Source organism: Melospiza melodia, chromosome 10 (assembly GCF_035770615.1).
Source record: "Melospiza melodia melodia isolate bMelMel2 chromosome 10, bMelMel2.pri, whole genome shotgun sequence".
NCBI lineage: Eukaryota > Metazoa > Chordata > Aves > Passeriformes > Passerellidae > Melospiza > Melospiza melodia.
Genome location: NC_086203.1, coordinates 25,040,959 through 25,063,051, shown reverse-complemented (window position 1 = coordinate 25,063,051; position 22,093 = coordinate 25,040,959). Strand labels below are relative to the sequence as shown.

General features: G+C 41.2%; 1 protein-coding gene across 1 annotated transcript in view; it reads left to right on the top strand.

The window, feature by feature from the left end:
- Nucleotides 1–2,187: 2,187 nt before the first annotated feature.
- Nucleotides 2,188–22,093, top strand: part of LOC134422367 (uncharacterized) — a 41,923-nt gene continuing 22,017 nt past the window's right edge. The window contains exon 1 of the mRNA XM_063164341.1: nt 2,188–2,212. Within this exon, the coding sequence (XP_063020411.1) occupies nt 2,188–2,212 (25 nt within the window). The remainder of the gene's footprint in view (nt 2,213–22,093) is intronic.

Genomic DNA, 22,093 nt, shown 5'->3' with positions numbered 1-22,093 from the left:
CATCTGCATCTGGTGACTGTCACTGTGGTCCTGGTGAGCAGTGAGGCTCTCAGGCTGGGAGGCAGCACCATTGCAGTTAGTTTGGTCTGGGCCTTTCCTGAGATGTACAGAATTTCAGATGTTGAGCCTGCCTCACTGCCCATTTGTGACCATGACACCACTTCTACTGCACATTTTGTGGGAGGAGACTAAAACTGAGGTCTGTCTGTGCAGCAGTGGATTCCTCCATGGGGTTATTCCTCTCATGGGCAGTATTGAGTTGCTCACAGACTGTCAGCTGTCACAAAAATCATCCATATCAGACACAGCGAATCTGATTTTCAAGAGTATTCCTTCATAAAACAGGCCCAGAAACATCAAGGCAATCTAATGTGGTAGAGGTTTATTTTCAATATTTTGAAGAGATGTGTTGAGTTTGTGCTCTTCTGTTCAGTGACTCCTCTATCTCCATCCCAAACTCTGTTTCTCTGTGGGAAGACATGATCATAGTGCTGTCTGGGTGCTGCAGGTCTGGATCTGGTGCTGTACCAATGTCTCTGTGAGCTGATGCCCTTTTGGGGACCTGAAGTGGTTTGTCTGTGGCACTGCTCTGTGCAGACGTGCTGGTTTCCTCATCCGGCTGCCTTGGGGATCTCCAGCACACCTCCGCATTACCTGGAGCAGGTTTGCCTGTGTTTGCAAAACACCAGCAATAATTAATGATTAAGTAGGAAAAAAAGGAATGCATCTAAGATCTTTTCTTCAAGGTCTATCCATGCTTACAGCTCCCTCCTTTTATTCTACCCTTCTCTATAGATATGTTAATTTACTTTAGCACCAATTAATCCATGTGTTTCAACCTGCCTGCCCATCCTCTTTATTTTTTTTCTCCAGGTTAGAATAGCTTTGGGAGGTGGTTCTTGAACTCTCACTGAGCTTTTGCCAAACGAGAAGTGTTCTCAGAGAGGAATGTCAAGTGTTTAACTACAATTCATTTTAGTCAGAAAGAGAATAAAAAGCACACCACCACATGTGTCAGAACAAAACCTGTCTGTGTGGAGTTTGGGTAGGTTTTAACCATAGCTCCACTTAAAGGATTATACTACTTTCTGTGGGGAAGGGGAGGAAAAGGGGGACTCTCCCAAAGCTGAAAATGATGCACACAATTGCATTTTACCTTTACACAGGTGTGAGTGTAGGTAACTGGAGAAATTGGTCTTACATGAATGTTCTTCACTTTAACCTGATTATCACTGTTTGCAAAGCAAAGCTCTGCAGATATAGAAGTAAAGACTGAATTGAACATAAAACCCAAATGTTTTCACTTTTGTGATCTGAGAAGCATAGAAGGGTTTGGGTTGGAAGGGACCTGAAGATCATCTCATTCCAACACCTTCCACTGGACCAGGTTGCTCAAAGTCCCATCCAAGCTGGCTTTGAACACTTCCAGGGATGAGGCATCCACAGGTTTTTGTGTTTTCTGGGCAATCTGTGCCAGTGCCTCACCACCCTCCCTGTAAAGAATTACCTATCTGCTGTGACTAAAATCTTAGTGGGGTTTTTTAACATTTAAGTCCTTTTACAAGGCCTCACGTTTTCATCAATAAACAAGAAAAAGATCTGTAGACACCCATCTAAACTCAAGTTTTTCTGGATTTCTGATCTTTCCTCTCTCCATCTTTTCATCCTATTTTTAAATATCCTTATAAATCCTTATTTCAGCCATTGTTCAGGAAGTAACTAACAATATTAACATAAATCCTGCAAGCAAGGCAGCATTATACAACATCAATGTCTGACACTATTCATTGATATTTCTAGCTATGATTGTTTCCTTCTCCTTTCTTGAATTTTATTTTGTTTGGACTGTACCCATTCTTTCCTTTCTAATGTTTGGTATTTTTCCAGTTGATGAATATAGGGTTTAATTCTCTTTCTTACAAAACATGAACCAGCCTGGCTTTTCTCATTAACTTCCTTATTAACATAAGCACCAGCACCTGTAGCATTCATCATGTGAGCAGCAGCACATATTAGATAACCTGTATTCCCTCTTAGAGTTAAATGCCAGGATGCAAAGATATTGCAAGTTCAGCTTTCAGGACAAGTTTAAGGGTTTTATTTTCTTCAATTATTTTGCAGGGGTGCAATAAAAAATCTGGAGGAGATCAAACTCTGGCTCATTTGGCACAGGAAAGCCAAGCAACCATGCAGGACTGGAAACTTCTAGCTGGTAAGTCTAGAGTTAAATCAAAGAGGAAAGTCTTTTACTCAAAGTCATGCAGTTTATTACTCCACTATAGATTCTCCAGAAGACTATAATACCTTGCTGTAATGGTAACTAGGAAAATACTTTGAGGTTTTAAAGCAGGATGTGCAGCTCATGCTGCTTACTGAGTGATAAATGATACAGGCTGCAGAGAAAAACTATACAAACACATTATTTCAGCTAGAACAGCAAAGCACTTCAGATATAAATTAAAAATAACTACAGTCTTGTGGTCCTTGTCAGTTATTTACAAGCCTCTTGAAATATTTCCTTATCTGCCTTTCTCATAAGAAATTAGGCAATTATAGTATAAGTCTGAAGCCAGAGAACATCAAATAATGAATCATTATGGCATTATTACATGGGAAGTAGGAACAAGGGGAAGGCCAAAAGAAAACCCAAAGGCTTTTCATCTTCAGGAAATCTATTTTAAATTAAATTGAAATAAAAGCCTTAAATAAGTTTAACGTAATTCTGAGGAAAAGGCAGTTGCACAATGAAGAGGTATTGAAGTCTGAAATTCAGCTTTGGGGAAAAAAAATTTCCTGTCATTGAGATGGTCACAAATCTTTGTATAGAGGAATCTTTAATGAAAGAGAAAGATAAATGTGATCTGGAAGTCCAGTGACTCAGGAGTTTCCTAAAGATGGGAGGAAAAGGAAATACATCAGTGTATATGCATTCCTTGTTAACTCTTAATGGCATTGTAAGTTATCTATATTTATGCCTCTATGAAAATATATTGTTGTGTAACAACTGTCATCAGAAGGACTTTTAAGATGAGTATAGTTGGAATTTTGAGTGTTGTTGGTATTCTGGTTTTGGTTTGGGTTTTTTCACAATTTGAATATTGACCTAATTTCTTCTGATTCAGCATTAGAGCACATTTCAAGATAATTCATGTGTTTTCATCTTCTTTTCTGGGCCAAAATTCCAACTTTGTTAAAAAGGCATTACATTACCTACAAACCAAATCAGACATTCAAAATATGTCCAGCTCTTCTGAGCATCAAAAGGAGGAGGGATCAGCAAGTCTCAGGCTTCATCTTAATTTGACAATTTAGAGGTAACATCTTTTGACATTGTCCATATCAGATGCAAATAAAATGAGCCAGAGGTCTACAGTAAAGGGGTTGTTGATATCTATTCTGCTTGTGCTCTGTGAAAGATGAAATCAGGAAACTGATCCCCACACTCACCAGAAATTTCAGTCTGATCACAACAGTTAGGACTGATGGCTTTGATTGAACTCTTCTCACAGCCCTCTGCTCAGCTGCACTGCTATTCACTGGAGCAATGGGCCATCATAATTGGGGAATATTCTGTTGTGTAAAAAAATTTATTTCTATTTAACTTTTTAATTCAATTATTTCTTTTAAATGAATTGTGGCAAGGCAGGGCAAATTGTCTGGAAAAGACACTATTTGAACAGACTCAGATTTGCTAAAACCCAGTGGCTTTTTGACTCTTTAAATGACACCTATGTATCCTGCATTTAGTACTGGTCAGTGTTAAGAACATGATTGTACTTCAGTTTGCACCTGAAGAATGAGAACCTAATATCTTTTCCTGACTTCAAATGTGCTGTAAGGCAACAAATGGCTAAAATTTCATTATTTGAAGGATGAGAATGCTCTGAGGGAGTTAAGGTAGTTCAAGATATATCATTCCTGATTTGGGAAATGGCAGGGGTGAGAACTGGATATTTTGGGTAAATGGGGTGCTGGGTCACCAGGTCTACATGAAATACACCTGAGAAATATATAGTAATAATGACAGCTGGCTATGGCATGCCACTGTTCACAAAGGACAAGCTATAGCAAATTGAGTCAAGAGAAGGAAATCCTTGATCTTACTCTGAAAGAAAATATTAAAAGCAATTTTAGAATATTTAGCTTGGATTCAGAGCAAATAATATTCTTCTTCTAAGGAAGTGATAACATATCCTTCTAATAAGGATGTGAACATTCTAACATCAGTATCTAACCCACCCTTTGTATGGACTCGCACCACTTAGAAAAATGGTGAGGAACCTCTCACCATCCTATTGAGAGGTGAAGGATATAGAGATTCTGAGCAAGAGGACTTGCTGAGCAAGCTCATTTTCCAGTTTAGAAACACCAGCAGCTTCTCAGAGCAAGTGTTAGTTCTGTTCTTTCTTATGTTGTGCCTATCTTTGAATCCTTTCCTCGCAATAAACACGCAGGCTTCACTGTTTGTTGTCAGGAAAAGCCTAAGTCATGAAACGTGAATAATACTGACTTACACATTTCTAAGGGCCTGAGAGTGAATGAGGATCCATCATGCAAGGTGCTGTCTAAACATGTAGCCAGTACTTAGAGTCTGAGTAAATAAAACAGGAACAGCAAAGTTCAGTGACTTGCAACAACCCATGAGAAGAAACAACAGCCTGGAGTCAGTCCAGCTGCTCTGACATCTCGTTCATTGCCTTTTCCACTGGATATTGCTGAACTGACATCTTGGATGGTGCAAAAAGTACTGCATGATATATACCAAATGGGAGGCTTATCACAGTTATCTCTGCAATGTCTGGCACCAGAAGGATTTAAAAAACAGACATCAAATTATAGAGGCATAGATCTACCCCAAGCGTGTCTGTTCAGTGCAGTAATGCATAACTGCTTGATTATCCTCAATGAAATCCTCATGCTGCTACTCATCTCTACCTGCCTCCAAATACATTGAGATCAGTGTCTGGATTTATTTCTTGCTCTTGGTCTCAGGTGTAGCAATTAAAGAAATGTTCTGAATTGCTGAGAGCACCAGATGTGTGCAGTGGAGCATCCTATCCTGACAAGCATTTTGCTTTTAATAGTTCCTTTGGGTGCACATTGGCGTCTGGTTTTATTTTTCTGTTTACACTTTGTTTTTCTGTTTTATGGCACTATTTTCTTGATGGGGCTTTTTTGTTTCTTGCTTTGGAGAATGGTTTGGGGTAGCCTGGATTATGGCACAGCCGCATTAAGAGTTGTCTCCTGTTCTTGTTTCAGTTTTTTAAGGTCATTCTAAGTTCTCCATTTGACTGCTCCTGTATGGAATAAGCAAAGAAAAATATCCACTGATTCTGAAAACTGAGTTGTGAATTGTGTTGATGTCTTTCTGGACTTTCTTGATGTCTCTCTTGTCTTACTGGACTTGGGACCTGGTTTAACATATATATGTGACAAGATTTCTTTGGGAGCAAGGTTGGGGAAAAAGGCTTTTTAGTCGCAGAAGTTACAAACCTTCTTTCACCTGCTCCCTAGAAATGGTGGGCACATAGAAGGTGGCAGGGGGTTTTCCTTTGAAGTCTGTTTGCAGATTTTGTCCTCCAGTCTAACTTTCAGATGATTCTTCACTGCAGAGTGGAACAAGATGCTGAACTGCAATCTCAGTGCTAGGGTGCAGCAACAGGCATATTCTGATTTACATAAATCTGATCTATTTTTCTCTGAAATGCTTTGTACCAAATTGAGAGCTCCATGACGGATATGACGAAGTGACAGGAGCTACAGACTATGTTCATTCCTACAAGTAGAGAAGAAAGTCTTTCCTGACTTCTGCAAGAGGTTTTCTTTACTTCCTAAAGAGTGGAATTTGGCTACAGTGTATGCAGTGTTAAATGTTACTCAGTGTGGTAAGTGCCATTTTTTCAAACTAATACAGGCAGTCAAAAAAATAGATCTTCACACACTTATTATTTATAAGGAATGTTGGGTGTATCATGACACCGTGACCAGTGGTATCAGGGTCTAATATTGGAACTTCTTATCTCACCAAAACCTAATTTATTTAGTTTTTAGAACAACAGTTCAGGTGAAACCATGATAAGCAAGACATTAAAGCTCTGTCAGATAAAAAGCAATCCTGTACCATTTCAGCTATCCTAGTTTTCAAAAGGGAATGAAATCTGCAGTAATTCATACAAACATAAATATTGAATAACCATTGCAATGGATTGGATTAATAGATACATAAGATGAATAAAAACATATTTGATTTAGTCCTCTGCTGATAGTGCCAGCAGATTACAAGGACTAACCTGTCTACTGCAATGTTACCCATCAAATAGCTATAATTCAAATCTTTCCTCCTTTTTTTTTCCCTCTCAGAAAAATAGCACAGCCAGGATAAATAACAGCCTTTACATCGTTTTGTTTCTCTGGAGATTAATCCTGATCTTACCCATCCAATTTCATGCACATGAATATTCCTGTTGATTAGGGTAGGAAAGTTTTTCACATCCACAAATCATTTTGGAATTTGGGGCCATAATGTGTCAAATTAATTCCTGACCTCACTCAGCTACCTGTGCATCCACTTGGCCTGACACCACAGGACAGAATTTGGGCTTAAATTTGGTGTGAGAACTCTTGAAGCACAAACAGGAGCCAGGCTCCCCCTGATCAGGTCCCATTCTGCCCTCTCTCCTCCTGTCTTGTAGGGATGAGCATTCCAAGGGTGGAGGTTAACAGGCATTCCTAACTATGCATGGCATCCTACTCCTTAATGCTGACACAAATGGACTGTTTCCTAGGAGACAGCTCAAAATCAAATAAATTATTTGAGAGATACTAATGTTAAAAGATTCCAAGGAGTTCATCCTTACATAAAACTCCTGTTCCCAATTAACTGGCTCTAGATCAGGGCTACAAGATGGGGCAGATATATATGATCTACTTCCCTCTTCACTGTGTGACAAAAGCTGTGTGTGGTCAGGCCCCCAGACCCTTTTCCTGTGTTGTGCTGCCAGCTGAGTGCTCCAGAGCTCCTGCGTTGCTGTCCTTGCTCTTCAGGGCTCTTTCTTTCCTCCTTGTGCCCTCACAGTGACATCTCCCACAGTCTGAGGGTAAGTGTGAGTGATGTTAGCTGGAGGATTCCTCTTTCTGTCCTCCTGGATCCAGAGTGGTGCAGTGCTTCAGGCCTCAAAGCCTTGAGGCTGCAGTTTATCCCCCCACCTTGCATTTCAGAAGTGATAAATCAGACATTCTGCTTTGTTTTTCTCCACCTCCAGTGGCTTTTCAGATTGCATCTAGTTAAAGAATTGCCCATGAGCTGGCATTAAAGGTGTGCCTCTAGGAAATATATTACCTGAATAAAAATGTTCTAATTCAGAAATATCTTTCCCACCTTTTTGTTGCCCTTGTTAGGGAAAAATGCTCCACTTTAACCTCCAGCTAACTGATTACCTGCCAGTTCTGATGCTGTGCTCAGAATTAATGTGCTCCAAAAGCCAACAGAGATGACTTGTGTTTGGGCACCTCATGGGAAAACAGGGAGATGAAAAGCCTTAGGAAAACTTTGACAAATAACTTGGAGTGTTTGACCAGCTATGCACAGCTGCTGCTGAATGGAGAATGCAAGTAACGTGCCAAGCAGAGACAAAAGGGGATCAGCAGGGAAGGCAGCTTTGGTATCAGCACTGGACATTTTACTCAGAAAAGGAGAGGAAATATGCTGAATTACCTGTAGGAGGTGTACCTGCTTTTGCTAATAGATGTGCATGGTTAAAGAATTCCTAACCACCAGATCCTGTACCAACGTATGCTGGAATTCTCTCTGAGGTCAGTGGAGATACATCCATGCACAGCACCTTAATTTGATTGATTGCGTCCTACCCATCTAAATATGCCTAAAAGACTTGTTTGCAGAGCCACAATCTCTCTGCCCACTCCAATTCCCTATTTGAGGTGATAATGTCTCCTCATAAATCCTGGATGCGATAGCACCAGCATGACCCATCACTTCATTACACCAGAGCTGTGCAGTGCACTGGGGAGGAGTTTATCTGGACAGAATGGATCTGGTCCAGGAGCAAATAAAGGAGTGAGGAATCTGATTATTGCTGGGCCAACTCTGTGTGAGTTGCAGCTTCTCAATTTTCCTGATGTCAGCTAGTTTTACTTGTTTTGCTTGCCTTCCTCACACAGGAGGTGAAATACCTACCTAGCACAGACATCTTCATGAGCTGCTGGTGTCAGGAAAGCCAATCTGAAATTTGGATCTGGTTAGCATTCAATGTGCCATGTGCTGTGTCATTTGAGCATTGGCTGTTTTGGTGCATGCCAGGCTTGTGTGTAGCAGGAGTGTGGTGCCTCCTCAGACACCCCTGTCTGTCTTATCCAGTGCTGTCTGGGAGGAGCAGCCCAAGTTCCTCAGCTTTGTGCAAATGAGGAATCCTTGCACAGAGGCAATTCCTTGATGACCAGGTACAATGGACACAGTATAGCATCTTTCACTGTCAGCATGAAGGGGTTAAAGGAGAATTATATGTCCAGCTCTAGGGCACTCTGCACTGCTTCCGACATGAGTGCTAGGGGAAAAGAACTATTTCTTCTATTTTATTTATTATTTCAAGTGTTTCTTTATGATTACTTCCTAGTGATTTCAGAGATAGCTGCTCTATCTTGGCCTTGCATGGGCTTGTTTAGTCTGATGCCATATATCACTTGTTTGTTTCTTCCAAGGCACTACTTTTTCCATGTATTTACTTCATGGTTTATATTTGCTTAATGCACATCTTTCAACAAGACACTCAGACTTCATTCAATGATTGCTGGAATTTCCTATGTGTTCCAAAGGATAAAAATTACATCTGTGTGTTGAGCCTTCCCATGCAAAATTCCTCTGTGATTCTCCTGTGCAAGTTTTGCAGACTTGATGGGCTTAGTGGACATAACTCTTGCAGGTACTCACTGAGGTTTTAAAGTATTTAATTGGTCTTGAATGCACAGTGCAGCTCTCCAAATACAGGACTGCAGTGTCTCCTGATCCCTTTTTTCTGTTCTGCACATTTGAGTTGTCAGTTCTAGGTAGGCTGGCACTTGCACAAAGGGATTGTGAAGTGTGGTGGTTTTCAGCAGAAAAGTAAGTGTTGCTAAGGGGAACTTGTGGGTGTATATCCTTAACTGCAGCACGGTGACAGCTCCTCAGTTACTGCTTTTGGCACCTCTTTTTAGTTTGTGCCTGCTCTGAAGTTTAGAGTAAGCAAAAAATCTTATTCAACAGAAATGCTTTTACCCTTTTGCAAAATTGTTGTTTACTTATCAAATTTTTATTTTATTTTGTTTTGCTCAGGTTTTCATCTGATTGGGAAGTACTTCTGCAAGGCTTTATGGAAAAGTTAGCTGGGTGTTTGTCCTGCTCCCTCCCAGGTGGGTCCCTGCCTGTTCCCAGTTCTCCCACACCTTTTGGTGAGCATATTCCTGTGCTGCACACTCACAACTGGTGAAAAGCTAACTTGCTTGCTTGTTTAATTTAGTTTCAAATTCCTAGGGCCTAAGCACCAACATAGAATTCTTCCTGGTTATTGGTTAACACCAGTAACTAAGTACTAGGTGGCATCTTCAGCATATCATGCAGAAATTAAAACAAATGTCTCTTATTTCAGAAAATGGTTGAAAATTAATATAAGGCTGCTTGTTCTGGAGCTCACTAAGGTATGAAGGACTTAATGTAAACCCCCATTGCAGGCTGCAGTCTGGATGTCTCTTTTGTGATCTCTGTTACCCCACAGATTTTTGGCCCAGAGAACACAATTTCCTAGTGCCAAATAGCAAGAGTAGCCCAGAGGAAAATTATTACCCAGCTCCAAAGGGCATTGTGAGTGCTGTGGTGCTGCTGCCCAGAGATGGATCCAGCCCTGCCCTCCTGCCAGCCTGCCTGAGCAGTCAGTGTTGGTGCCCTGCCCTGCTAGGGATGGGATTCACAGAATCATTAAGGGTGGAAAAGACTTCCAAAATAAGCCTTTAGACTGAGTCCACTGAAACCACTCATTGCCCTAAGAAACTGTGCTGCAAACTTGCATCAAGTACTTGAATGGGAAAGCTCTCTTACCCAGCAGCCATATCGTTAACTGACATAGTTCATTAACTTAGTTAACTAATTTATAATCAGGTAGAGATTTAGATAGAATCAAGAATAAGCATTTGGATTAAGAAACAACACTTTGATATTAGAGCTGTGCCTTTTCTCTCATGTTGTGTGAGAATTGTGTTGTAGGGAGAGTTCATTGCCCAGAGTTTTCCTTGTGGGGAAGGGAAGAATCCCTGTCCAGGTGCAAGTGGTAAAAATCATACTTTGTCAGTTGAGGGCAGGAGAAAAATCCTCTAGAAAATAAAAATCTACAGTGTTTTATTGTGTTTCTTTTAGAAATAGATGGCAATTAGTCCATTCACATTCTTGTCCCTTTGTCTGTGGTTCCTTAGTGCCAAGAAATCAATGTGTGTTTTTATAACGCACATTCATTCATCTTTAAATTTTTAAATTAATATTTTTGTCTTCTGAAAATAAAACTTGAAGTCACACGTTCTGAAATGATGACAGCCTAAATTTGTTATGAATGCCCAAAATAAAATTTTATTTTATTATTAATAACCTCTTTCATAAAATAATGACTGAGTATGTATTCATTGCCAAAATTCTGAAGAATGCCATATCACTAAAGGGGAGAAATTACTAACTAGACACCTGGAATTGGAATTTCTGGAGTAATAAACTAGCTTGTGACAGCTGCAGCCCTTTTTTTGCAGGTGCAAAAAGTACATTTTCTTCTTTTTGTTTTATCTGCCTTACATCACTTAATGACTAGAGCATTCCAAGTTGGGAAAACAACTGGTAGTTGAAAGAACAGGAAAATTTGCTTATCCTTTCCCATTTTATGAGTAAAAGGTGGGGGGGGGGGGGGAGGGAAGATCTGAGATCAACCAGTTCTAATCTTGAAGAATAGGAAAGCAAAGAAAAAATAGCTCAGCTGATTATTGCTGTTGATATTTGCACTGTTCAGTACATCAGCTGCAAGGAATATTTTGATAATATTTCCTAAAATACGCAGGACACAATGTAGTTCCACTTAAACAATTATGTTCTTCTGGATATTTTTGTTTAGAAGCAGCATGACACAAAGCACACATTAAAAAGTGAATCAGGTGACTAAAACCTCCATGTCCTGTTTTTCTCATAAATGAAACATAAAAATTAACCCCCAAAATAAATGCTTAGATATATAGTGACGTGTGACATTAGTGTGCTATTTGTTTTTGTTAACTAAGAGTTAACAAAAACAAATACTAAATACCAGCTCAGAGCTACCTTTCTTTGCAATCAAGCATTTTTATTAGGTGTCAGTCTCTGAGAATAACCCTTTGTCATGAATATCTGCTAGAAAGCACAACTGCAATGCAAATTGAATTATTGAAATTGTGATTTAAATCACAATTAACAAAACTGATTTAAATCAAAGGGATATAAATTGGTCCCTCCTGCTTTAAAATTAATTGAGGATGTGCTTTGAAAGCATGCTCCTATCAGAGCTCTGACTCAGTGGGTTCTCCATATCACTCAAGTTTTAATAAATCAGAGCAAGGGATGGAATTTTTATTTAGTTCAACAGTCTCAGTCTCTGAATTTAAGGCCACTGAAGAATAGATTAACATTTATAATTGCTAGGTTGATCAGCAATGCAAATTAAAAATGGGGATTTCAAAACAAATTAACCTTTGCAGTACATCTTGTGGAGACAGACAGACAATGGTATTGTTGAAAAGATTCCCCTCATCCTTGAAGTCACAAATCACTGTATTCTTCATGGTGCCTTGCTGCTCCACAGCCTCTGGAGCCTCAATGTCCAAAAAATAAACTGTGATAGCTGAAAGAACAACATGGGCTCTTTGAGGCTGGAGGTCCCTGAACGGGCTATCGCTGCTTTGTGTCACTGCAGGCAGACTTGTGTATTTTGGGCTGAGATTAGGATGTTTAGGCTAGGGGTAAATGGGTTTATAATTAGATATGTCCCAGCCCCTGACCTGTTAAATGAAGCTCATAGTTGCCTCCATTTACCCTCCACCTGTAATAAGACTGTGATTTAAAGCAGTTGAGGGAAAATGGGCTTTCTGTACCCACACACTTTTCTGCTTCAGTGTGCCCATCCTGTGCTCTGCTGAGAGCCTTTCTGTCCCTCTTTGAGATGTCTCATGTAAAACAGAACATGTGTCAATATGTTCTGTGCTGTATTTATTTATTTATTCAATTAAGAGCTTAGATTCCATCTAGAGAAAATCACCCTATGTAATCAGTACCTCTGCATTTGCAATGTTTCTCCTCAGGCAGAAAAGCAGTCATAACTGGGAAGACGGAGTGGATTTTGATGGCACTACACAGAATCTGAGGAGGTCCAGGGCTGTTCCTTCCATGCTGAGACATCTGTGGAGCTGGGAGATGCAGAACTCTGTGGGGTGTTGTGTGGAGAAAGAGTGAGACAAGTTAAGGACAACCGTGGGTGGAATGGAAAGAGTGATCACCTATGAGAGCAAACAGGTTTGGTGTCTCCTGCTCCTGGGAAATTCTTGCCAATCAATGCAGCTGATGCAGGAGCTCCAAGCTTTCTGTGTGGTGGTGTCCCAAGGAGCAGAAGACAAGCTAACCACACTTTGTGTGTAAGCACGTGTGATGTGCTTCTGACATGGCTCAGAGGCTCACAGAAAATTGCTGTTTTCAAATCTGCAGTGCTTTGCCCAGAATTTAGGTTTCCATGGGCAACCTTTCATACCTTCAATGCACATCACAGAATTTGCTGATTTGGAAGGAATGCACAGGGATCATCGAGTCCAGCTCTTAGCCCTGCACAGGACACCCCAGAGTGCTCTCAAAGTGCCTGACAGAATTGTCCAAACGCTTCTTGAACTCTGCCAGGCTTGGGGCTGTACCCACTTCCCTGGGGTACAACCACTAATAACTGAAGTTGAATGTGAAGAAATATTCCCTTTTTCTCATCATTTCTTTGCTTCCACAGTCCTTACCAAAACTGAGCCATTAGAAAAAATTGCAGAGTATATGACCCATTAGTCTGACCCTGTGGAAAATATTATCTTGTGCAGATGTTGATGCACATCCTTTGTGTAATGGTAGAGCTATTGTGTAGCTTGCTTTTTTTTCTGTGAGCACACTTACACCAGGGGAAGCTGGTAGTACTATCTTCTGATCACAGAGCTCCAGAAGGATATAAATAGGGAGTGAAGAATGAACAGTGATATTAAAAGCTTGCTGTGAATGGATTTTTTTTTCTAAGCTTATAAATAGAAACAAAACCTAAACAACTAAACTAAACAGACCGGAATAAACACAGAACTGTGGCAGGTATTGTCATCACTGCTCACACCAGTGAATGGTTTTTGGGTTAATGAGAAAGCAAAGCCAGGAAGGAACCTTAAAGATGTCCAAGTCTGAGCAGTAGAAATGCAGAAGGATTTTTCAGGAGGCAGAGCAGAGATGAGGAGCCCAGTCCCTGGTCTGGTGAACAGGGTGTCCATGCTCTAGGTAGGGCATGGGAGGTGGGGACAGCCCTCCCTTCCTGCCAGGGCCACACCAGCCTCTCCCAGCTGAGATGCTCCAGGCTTCTGTCATCCAGAGGATGGCAAAATGTGGGTGGTAGGTGAAGAAACGCTGATGAAGGGGATATTGATGAGGCTACTGAGTAGTCTGCCAAATACTTGGAATATTTTTCAAAACTTTTGGCAGTCAGAACAGGATTGCAGCCTGGAAGAAAAAGAGTTGTGTGTCTTGTTCAGTGGATGTTTTCAGCTGCTGGTAATGATATTGGCAATAGGAGTTAATTAATAACTGGAAAGTTACTGCTTTTTAATGCATGCAAGTGTTGTGCAACTGCCATTGACGTTCAGCAAAACATGCCCTACTTCATATATCTCATTTTTTGTCATCTAAATAAATTGCAAGTTGTTGAAAAATCTCTTCCTTTCCCAGCACTATATTATTTGCTAAAAAATTTTTGGATTTTTTTGTTTTGTTTTGTTTTGATTTTTTTCCTCTCTGAGAAGAATAAAATATTGCACATGGCCCTTTTCCAAAATCAAAGCTCTTTAGTATGGTTAGCATTTCTGGTCTATCTTATTACTGATATTCATACAGATTACTGGCAAACACAAATTTATTGCAATATTTATTGGGCTGAATTTGAGGTTGCTTAGAATGTGGTTATATGGCTATTTATTACACGTGTCACAGTAGCTATTTAACACTTCTATAGCTGTGTAGCTGGAATTAGGACATAAAACAGAATTTATTGTGTTCTATCCAGAAAATGTTACAGGAAGAGTAAATTCTAGGAAAGACACAACTGTCAGAATAATGAAGGGACCAGGAAGAAAAAAGTAGTTTTAAACAGCAATTCTCAGCCAAACTGAAGGAGGGAAATATTCAGGATGTGAAGAAGTCCAGGTGCAGATTTTAGGTTCTCTAAAGTGCACCAGCACTCTGCCTAACAGCTGACCTTTCCCTCATGAAGTGGACATTTTTCATTTAGAAAAGGAAATGAGAGTCGTCTTCTTTGATTAGTTTTGTGCTGATTAAGTAGAGTTTAAAAGTTATATGGGACCATTTTCTCAAGGAACAATTTCATAAGAATCAAGCCTTTCACAGGCAGGTGGTATTTTGGTGATTTTAATGTGTTGTTTTAAGGTGGTATTGATAGAGTATTTCACTGTGATGGATTCAAGTGACTTTTTTTTTTTCCACATTAGTGTGTTTTAACTCTGCATTTCACTGTTGTGAAAGGTTTTTGCAGTATCAGGACAAAAAGCTTTATTTTCTATTAACATCTATGGGGTTTGGATCTTTTTCTTATTTGAAACAGAAAATGAATGCACATGTTGAATGTCTCATGAAGAAATGTGGATGAGACTTCTCTGCAAGGAAGAGGCTGTAAGTGCAAAAAAAATTTCAAAAATACTTATGAATTTCCTTTAAAAATAGTTTCCTGTAACCTTTAGAAAATGTAGATTTTTTTTTAGGAAAATAAGTCCCCATTTTCATACACAGACGCAGACCATCTTAAAATACTTCACCAAAAGAAGCCAGTCTTTCTGTTTAACAAATAAACCTCTTTCTGTGGGAGGATGTGGAGGAGGGAGGAAATGAGGCCATGGAAAGGTTTGCAGGTGTGAGGGTGAAGCTGGGCAGCCACTGCTTCCCACTGCTGGTGAAGGTGCAGCGGAAGCAGGACAGAGTGAAGGGAGCAGTTCTCCTTCTCCTTGTGCCTCCTTCTGGCATCTTCTCGGGGCAAAGGAGAGTTTGTGCCCAGTGCCACTGCTGTGCAGGAGCAGCAGACCCCATCCCAGCCTTCACCCTTCCAGCCTAATTCAACTTGTCTACCCCAAATCCCATGGGAATTCCCTCCCTGCATGTGCCTAATTATCTCATCACAGGATGGCAGCTGTTGTGGGCCAATAAATACATATTTATCCCTTGGTTCTTGCAGGTGGAGGAACCCAAGCACCCCAGCCTTCAGATACTGCAGCCTTGAATGGCACAGGATGAGATGTTGAGCAACACAGAAGCAGGAGATCATGGGGTAAGCCTCTTTGTCCAGATTACACCTGCACTGAGATAAGTTTTAATGATTGTTTTTTAGAGTAAAGCTGCCAACTAAGTTCAAGCTAATGCTGGTGAGAAACTGCAGTAGGCAATTCAAGGAGGCTATGTATTTTCTTAAATTCATTAGCTGCCCATTGAGAGTTGAAGAGAACATAACTAACAATAATTACGTATGAATTATGAAGTTCAAATGGAATGTGTTACTTTGCTCACACAAAACTTCAAGGGAGACAAGTCAGAGGTTTATTAGCATATTCTACTTTTCCTACAAACCTTACAATGAAGGGAAAACATAATAATGTAAAGGAGTTGAAGATTCCTGTTTCCATAGTAGCTATACCTGCACTATCCTTCCTGTGAAATTCATTCTCTGTGGGTGGTGATGCTGTTGAATAATTTTTATTTCTCAGCCATCTTTGTTTTTTCTCCTGTAAGCAGCTCTTTTGTGTATATCTATTAACATGCAGTCCTCTCCTGCTCAGAACTTTCTTCAGCTGCATTGCACCTGAGCCAGGGGTTTTGCAGGGAGCAAAGGGCAGCACACAAAACTGATCATAAAAACACTCCCGAAATTTAAATTTTATTTGAGCTCATTCATTCTAATTGTTCTCTCGAGGCTCGATTTGGAGCACAGAGAAATCCACATGGGGCTCACTGGGCTGTGGGTCAGGTTTTCAGGTCACCTGTACATGGCAAGTGGTGAATAATGAGCAGCACAGTGCCAGCCCCTTAGGCCTGACCTTGAGGATGGAGCAAGAATTCGGGCACAGATCTTATCAAGGGCAGTCTCAGGGATGGAGGAGAGCACAGCACCCACTCCTGCAGCCAAAGGCAGCCACAGAGCTCAGTGACCAGCAGGCTGCTGTGCCCCAGTAATGCAGCTGACCGTGCCCTGAGTAACTGGTGCAAACCGTGCCCTGAACATTTTCTCTGCGGAATTAGTTCTTTTGTTGATGGCAATGGTCCAAGATATTGTTAGAGTCCCTGCTGGGACTTCATATGATTACAGATACATTTCCATGTTCAATTAGGAGTGCTGTGATGATCAGTTTGTACCTTCCACAGTTTAGGATTAACACACATATTTTGCAAACCAAACTACATACATGAAAAACTTTTTAGGTGGATTTTTTTCCTTCTTTTTTTTTTATTGTCGTTGTTATGGGGTTTTCAGTTTGGTTTTTTTGGGGGAAAGGGTTTGGGGGTTTTTTTGTGTGTTAGGTTTTTTGGGAGGGTGTTGAGCCTTTTTTTCCTAAACAGAACCCTTTAAGCCGGATTAAGAAGTTTATTCTTGCAGACAGAAAAGTTCTTACCTTTAGTCTAGATTAGGCATTTGGGCAGGAAATGGAATGTGGAGGTCCTGGCCCAACTTTCTGTGCAATCACCTGTGAATCAGTTCATGCTGTGGCCCCTTGTTGCTGTACCAAACTCCACCCTACTTTGCTTGATTTGAGGCCTGTGGGAGGTGGTTGTCATCTTCTGTCTTTTTTAGGGACATCAGCATGAATGACGCAGGACTGGGGATTCTGGACATCACCACAGTAATCATGATAAAGGTCTGGGAGCCTCTTGGTCAATTCCAAAACTCCCACCTCTTTCCACAGTGTTAGAAACAGCTCCTTGTTGAGCTGCTTTTAGCTTTTATCATCTTTGATAAAGCTTTTAGCACTTATCTTCTATGTCTCCATGGGAGCCCCTTCCTGGTGTCTTGTTTCTTTCCATACATTGAGTTCTACTGTTGTCACAAATGATCTGGAAACAGATATATAATTACAAAGTGTAAGGCAGGTAACTGCATGGCAGAAAAAGGAGTGTTCAAGCCTGGAAACAAAGGAGTTAAAATGAAATTAATTTCTCTTACCCACTTTCCAAAGATGCCAGCCTTTCTGTATAAACTCCGCCGTCATTAATCTAATAGAGCTTTACTTCATTCATAATTTACTACACTCTTGAGTAAGCCATTCTAATATTTGTGCAGGGCAAGTACATAAATCACTGTTGCCCTTCTCTATTTTTTTTTACTTATCTGGTTCTTTCAAGGTCAATAACCTACCTTACAACTTTCATCTGGTTTAAATATTCAGCTCTTGCCTTTTACACCTCTCTTCCTTGTTCATGTCCATTTGGATATCTGCAGCTGTATCTTCTCAAGCAGCTATTGATCATGTCTCCTTGCTAGCTTCATCAGCAGTAATGGTACAAATTACATCTGTTAGGGTTCACTCACACCTCTCTTTTAGAAGGAGAGACTGCCTTCTGACTTTGTTGTTATTGGCCATCTTTTCTGCCTAGGATATCTAAAACTCAGTGAGAAAAATTATATGCTGGGAAATATCCTCATTGTGACACATGTAGGCTTTCAGTGCCCAGGTCATGCAGAGAAGCTAATCAATCCCTACTGACCTCCAGGAGCCTGGAATATAGCTGGGTAAGGCCCCAGTCCAGCAATGCACTTAAGGGTATGCTTATGTAAACACAGGATCCATCCCATTTTCAGTGCAATTTGGTGAGAAGTGCATTTCAGAGCAGAGCATCTCTGGGATGCTCCTTTTTGCAGGGGCAGTGCAAGATGAGACTGTACCTACCAGCTGCCAACACGAGCACACCCCAAGATATCTGGCAATCTTGCACAGGGCAAAGTAACTTTCTTTGTCTTACTTGTGGGGAGGCTGCTGAGGTGCCGCTGCTTTGGAATCAGTGTGTGTTTGTGAGTGTGAACCTTGTCCTCTGCAGAGCTGATGAGCTCTTAAGAGTTTGAGTTTCTCTTGCTGGCTGTTCAAGAGAAAATTAAACTATTTAGGATTAGGCAGAATAATTGGGTGCCACAGGACCTTATGGTTATGCCTGTTGTGTGCTGACTTCATCAGATCCTTGATCCAATTGTGTTGCTGCCACAAGATTGCCAACTTGTACCAAAACACACAGGAGTGGAGTTTTGTTGTGCTTGTCTGCCGAGGGGTGAGGCTGGAATAGTTACCACCATGGTATAGACAAAAACAGGGCTAGAAAGGACCTGAACAGGTCACCTCATCCACCCCCACAGAAACCACTCCTGACCCATTTGTCTGCAGTGTTTTTGTAACCCTGTCAGCCATGGAGATCCCCCAGCCTGCCCAGGCAATCCCCTCCAGTGCCCAGTGACCCCTGCAGCAGGGAAGTTATTCTAGCTCTGAACTCAGGTCTCCCTGGCTGCATTTAAACCCATTACTTTTCTTGTGCTTTCCCTGAGGATGTGGATAACAATTTATTGCCTTCCTCTTTGCATAAGCCATTTATATAATTGAAGACTGTTATCATGTCTCCTCTCCGTCTTCCCTGCTCTAGACTAAATAGCCCAGATAGGATGAAAGCTGGAATGGGGTGTCAGGGAGAAGGAGTTAGAGGAGGAAATCAGAGGGGGATTAATCCTGCTTTCAGTCCCTGTAGAAACAGACTTTGCCTTCTGAAGGATGGCGATGTGGGAGGGGGAAACAGGATTTTCAGTGCTGCTGATTTCCTAATGCAGCTCTGTGAAACGTGTATCTGATTGATGGGCCACTGCCTCACAGACTGAGGAAGAGGGGCTTGGACTGGGTGTCTGCTGAGCTGTGACCCTGCTCTCCAGCCTCACTGCTGTAATTTCTTACACTGTTGAGGAGCATATCCAGCTCACATGTCAGCTCCTGTGAGATGTATCTGGTCGAGCTTCTGTGCATCCCAAAAGCTGCTTCCAGGTGCTGTGTGTGTAATACAATCACATGTAGAACCATGATGATGTAGAACATGATGATGTAGAACCATCCAGAGCCCTGACCATGAGCCCTGCCAGGGAGCAGGAGTCCTCTCCTCTGATGGCAAAACCTTGTTTTTGCTGCCCTGACCTCAGCTCTGTGCTTCCCACCCATGGCCAGCATGGAACCACTCACCACACACACCGCCTGCATGGTTACAGCTTGATTGCTCTTCATAAAACCAGCACATGGAACAGGCAAACTGTCTGATCCAGAGAGCCCTGGCGTGTATTATGTCAATGTCACACACATCAGGAAAGTACAGCCACTGCTCAGAGTGACTTCTCGTGCTCAGAACCCTTTTCCATTATTCACATCTGCTGTCAGAGCTGCAGCACGTGTGCAGCCATTGCTGTCACAACCTGAAACAAAAACACCTCCCAGCTTGGAGATTTCCCAAAGCACAAGGTGAGGGAAAAAATGTTTCCTTGCTACTTAATGCTCCCAAACAGCTTTTGGTGACAGTTTTGCCTGGCTCCAAGAACAGCACATAAGGTGGAGCTGTTTTCCCTAGGCTCCTGGTGACATGGGATCACAGGATTATTTACATCAGAAAAAGGCTGGCCTTGAGGAAAGCAAAATATTAGATGCTGTTTGGAACAGCAAGGAAGTTCATTGCATTTCAAGAGCACTGCAGCCTAACTCCAGCACTCCCAGTCTCTCTTCCTCCCCCACTGCCTCATCAGTCAGCTGTTAAGACTTTCCAGTTCAATTTCACAGTTTAAAAAATCTTGACACATTGCAATCCAATTGTTTGGTTGGGTTTGTTGGTTTTTTGTTTGGTTTTTTTTTTTTTTTTTTTTTGCTCTCCCTTTCCCCCACCCTTCCTTCTCAGAGTGACTTTGAAGATGACATTTGTATTTCTGAATTAAAACCACATTTGCCCAATACTGCAGATGGGAGAGGCAGGGGCAGAAGAGAGAAGAAAAGCTTTTGTTCTCCTCCTCACAGTGACCCCTCACCTGCCAGGGCCAAGCTCCACAATAATTTCTAACAGCTGAGGTTAGTCAGGGACACCTAATCCCAAAAAGCTGGCTCTGAATTCCAGCACCAGCACACAGTGTTTGAGTTCCACCAACAGCCATTTACATCTAATTCTCCCAAACCTCTGAGGTGTGAGTTTATGTACAGGTGTGTGCTTATTTATATTTTTTTTTCCATAAATCTGAGCCCAAATGGCATCAGCAGCAGTGACAACATAATGTTTTTTAAAGCTAAGCAGTTCAGGAACTGTTTTTAGGATGCACTGGGATATTTTGAGTGTACCCTAAACAGCAGTGTCTACAGGATGCTCAATAATTGTGATCCTCAGCCAAAGGGAGGGCTGAGTCCCCATTCCCTGATTTCCTGCAATGGAAAAGGAGTGTTTGTGCAAATGGAACTGAAATAATCTTGCTGAGTGTGCCGAGACCTGTCCTGTGTGTCTCCAGAAGGGGCTGAGGAGCATCCTGGCAGCACAACAGAGAGAAACCTCCCAGGGCTCAGCTGGTGGGAGGATGTGACAGCAACAAGCTCACTCTGAAAGAAATGCACCTTCCCAGGCATGAACAGGGATCAGGTGAGATGTGGTGGGTAAAATTACAGGTTTTTTTTCTTCTTTGGAGTCAGACAGAAGGAATAATGTGTTATTTTTCTCAGGAGAGTTTTAATTTTTTCAAAGATAGTCCCCTGGCTGACCCTAAGTATTGGTGACCCAAGGATAAAACTCCAGTTCTGTTGCATCCCTTCCCACAAAGGAAATTTCCAGCAACTTTTTCTATTTGTGGTGTTTGCCTTAAGACCATTCTCTTTTTATTACAGTAAAAAACTTTGGTTTAGCTGTTTAGCCAGTTGAAATGAGTAATGAAAATATTATTTACATGGGACAAATGAAATGTTTTCTTTGAAATTATTTCAGTTTACTAATTGATTACAATGGAACTGCTTGGATGTGTGCAGCATACAGTATCCAGTCCCTCTGTTAGAGCAGGTCTTCAGCACATGTGATTTAATCCAGCCCATGGGAGAAAACAAGGGTAAGAGGTGTCAGGTATTTAAGGCTGAGCATCCCATGGATCCAGTTCAGTCTCCACAAGGAAACAATTAGGGCGTCTGAAAAGATGTCCTAAAAACATTGGAGGTTTCTGCAGAAGATGAAACTCTAGAGAATACTGATAATTAAAAACATAGACGAGAAATGAAAAAAATATCTAGAGAAAACTCCTCCAAGGAATAGGTATTTTCTGTTGTTCAGAGCAGACACCACTGAGAGCCTGCTAGCATGGAAAGCACTTGCTATTGATGAAAAGTAATAATATAAATCCACAGTATGTCTGAATTTCAATCAGAAAGGGAAAAAATTAATATGAAGGATTTAAGCGTTACAGCACAATTCCCTCAAGAAGAAAAAGAATCTCATATTTGAAACTGATTTAAGTATAATAATCTTCAAATATTCATGGCTGAAAATTGTTTCCTAAATGCAGTTTCCAAAATGTTGCGAGACAACAACTGTGTCCTGAGCTGATTTCAAAACCATGGAAAATAATATTGTTTCACATAAACACAGAAGAAAATGTCATATCAACAGAAATTAAGGGGGGGGGGAGGGGGAACTGTCCAGGTCTGTGTGTCAAGAATGGTGAAAAACAGAGAGAAAAGGCTTCAACAGGAAAGCTGGGAAAGCCAGCATGGAGAGGCAATGTCATTC